The 2,273-nt window shown below is 37.0% G+C and overlaps 1 protein-coding gene across 1 annotated transcript; it reads left to right on the top strand.

Moving 5' to 3' along the window:
- Positions 1-486: 486 nt before the first annotated feature.
- Positions 487-1,554, top strand: LOC136879296 (cAMP-dependent protein kinase catalytic subunit 1-like). Its single transcript, XM_067153118.2, has one exon. It carries the CDS (start codon positions 487-489, stop codon positions 1,552-1,554), a length of 1,068 nt encoding a protein of 355 aa, XP_067009219.2.
- The last annotated feature ends 719 nt before the right edge of the window (positions 1,555-2,273 follow it).

The raw sequence follows: 2,273 nt of genomic DNA, 5'->3' as shown, positions 1-2,273 counted from the left end.
CGCGATCTTGAGGACTTAATACACCTAGAGCTGTCTTATCTATGAACCTGCGTATTGTCGGTATTTCTAGGGAGATGTGTAGTCTTCGTAGATTCGTGGGGAGTTTGTCATCATAGATATGACCCTGTTTTGCACGACCTATAGTCCTCTAATATATGTCTTGGGGATCGCTGATGTCAGGAATACAGTCCCTCTATGTTATTCTAGCTCGTTGATTCAGAAAAAAATATGAGCTTTTGTTTTGCCTTCAAGTGTCATGGCTGCCAGATTCAAATATGGCCACAAGTATAGCAGTCTATATTTTTCATGTCGTTTATTGTACGATATACACGGGGCTCATACTATAGCATCTTTGAGCCTTGGAGACGTGCGATGAGCAGTTTCTCTGACAATAGTTGTGAATCTCTCTTTTCCATGATTCATACACGTCAGGTGAAGTTGTTGGTTAAGTGTATGTCAATATAAACATTATCCAAGTAATTGATAATGGCGAGCGAGGATGACAGCGATGAGGACTCAACCGATGAGTTCCCAGCGATTTACGATTATAAAGAATTTCTTCGAAAAAGTAAAGAAGAGTTCGAAGAACGGATGAGAAGAAAACCTCAACCTAAAGCTAGGCTTAGTGACTTTGAAAAAATAAAAACATTAGGATCTGGGTCATTTGGTAGAGTTCAGTTAGTAAGGCATAGGAATGGTGAATACTTTGCAATGAAAATTCTGGACAAAACGGAAATCATGAAGAAAAAGCAAGTTGAACACACTCTAAATGAAAAGAGAATATTAGAATCGGTAAGGTTTCCTTTCATAATACACATGAAATTTTGTTTCAAAGACAATAGCTATATTTATTTCACTATGCCATTTGTTGTAGGAGGTGAGATGTTTGTTCATTTAAGGAAAATGAAAAAATTTGACGAAACTCTTGCCAAATTTTATGCTGCTCAGGTAGTAATGGCATTAGAGTACCTTCATTATCTGGATCTAGTTTACCGAGATTTGAAACCGGAGAACATACTTATTGATCAGGATGGATACCTAAAAGTAGTTGATCTGGGATTCTGCAAGCTTGTGAAAGCACGAACATACACACTATGTGGCACTCCAGAATATATTGCACCTGAAATCATCCTCTCTAAAGGATATGGGAAATCTGTTGACTGGTGGTCTTTTGGTGTTTTATTATATGAGATGACTGCCGGTTATCCTCCATTTTTTGCTGACGATCCGATGAAAATTTATGAGAAAGTTTGTGCTGGAAAATTCAAACTTCTGCATGATTTCAGTGCCGATCTCAAGGACATAATACGGAATCTTATCCAAGTTGATCTAACCAGAAGATTTGGTAACCTTAGAAATGGAGTTAGTGATATAAAGGGACATAAATGGCTTAAAAGTACGGATTGGATGGGTATCCTAAATAGAAGAATAACGGCACCATATATACCGACCGTCAAGAGTCCTGGAGATACAAGAAATTTTTCACAGTATCCTGAACAGCCGCTTAAAGTTGCAAGTAGAGACAATTATCGTGATGAGTTTATGCACTTCTGATGGTGGAATAGCGTGCAGGAACTTTCTGTCTAGTTTTTAGTGTTCATGTCGACTCAATGTTCTCATACTGAACATAATGTACAAAGTTAGAAAGTAAGACATACAATGTGCGATCATATTTAAATATTGTGCTTTCATGACAAAATACAATTAAGAAAGTGATTTGCGGTGATAACTGTTCAGGTGATGGTCATATAATTGAAAAAATGGAAATTCGAATTTTTGTGGTGACTAGGGCCGGTTGAAGGATTTTTGGGGCCTCCTGAAAGGTATTATTTTGGAAACCCCATTTTCGTACCTCAGGTAAATCTAACCATACCTATTCACAGTATTGGATGTTCAGATAATTACATAATTTACCACCATTAATTTAAAGTCAAAAACTACATCTTTTCCTTCTAAGTAAAGCCAACTACGATTTACCTTTTCATTATTTGGACGTGAGTGAAAGCAGCGGTGTATACATTTAAACAACGTCTAGTTTCTTCGTCTGTAGGAAATGTCACGTTCTTAGTGCACATATCTATCGGGCCTTCCTTAACTAAGTTTATTCTAAACTTTTTGTTTATGACTTCTGGCCAATTTCTTGGATCGCTTGAATCGAAGGTCTTGTGCTTCTGATGGTCTTTCTTCCTATACATGAAGTTGAAAGTTGGCTGAAGTATCAAATTCATCACACATCAGTGAAGATTAAGTTGGTTTTCTACTTCTTTAGTTTC

Source organism: Anabrus simplex, chromosome 8 (assembly GCF_040414725.1).
Source record: "Anabrus simplex isolate iqAnaSimp1 chromosome 8, ASM4041472v1, whole genome shotgun sequence".
Taxonomy (NCBI): domain Eukaryota; kingdom Metazoa; phylum Arthropoda; class Insecta; order Orthoptera; family Tettigoniidae; genus Anabrus; species Anabrus simplex.
This window is presented reverse-complemented; position numbering and strand designations above follow the sequence as displayed.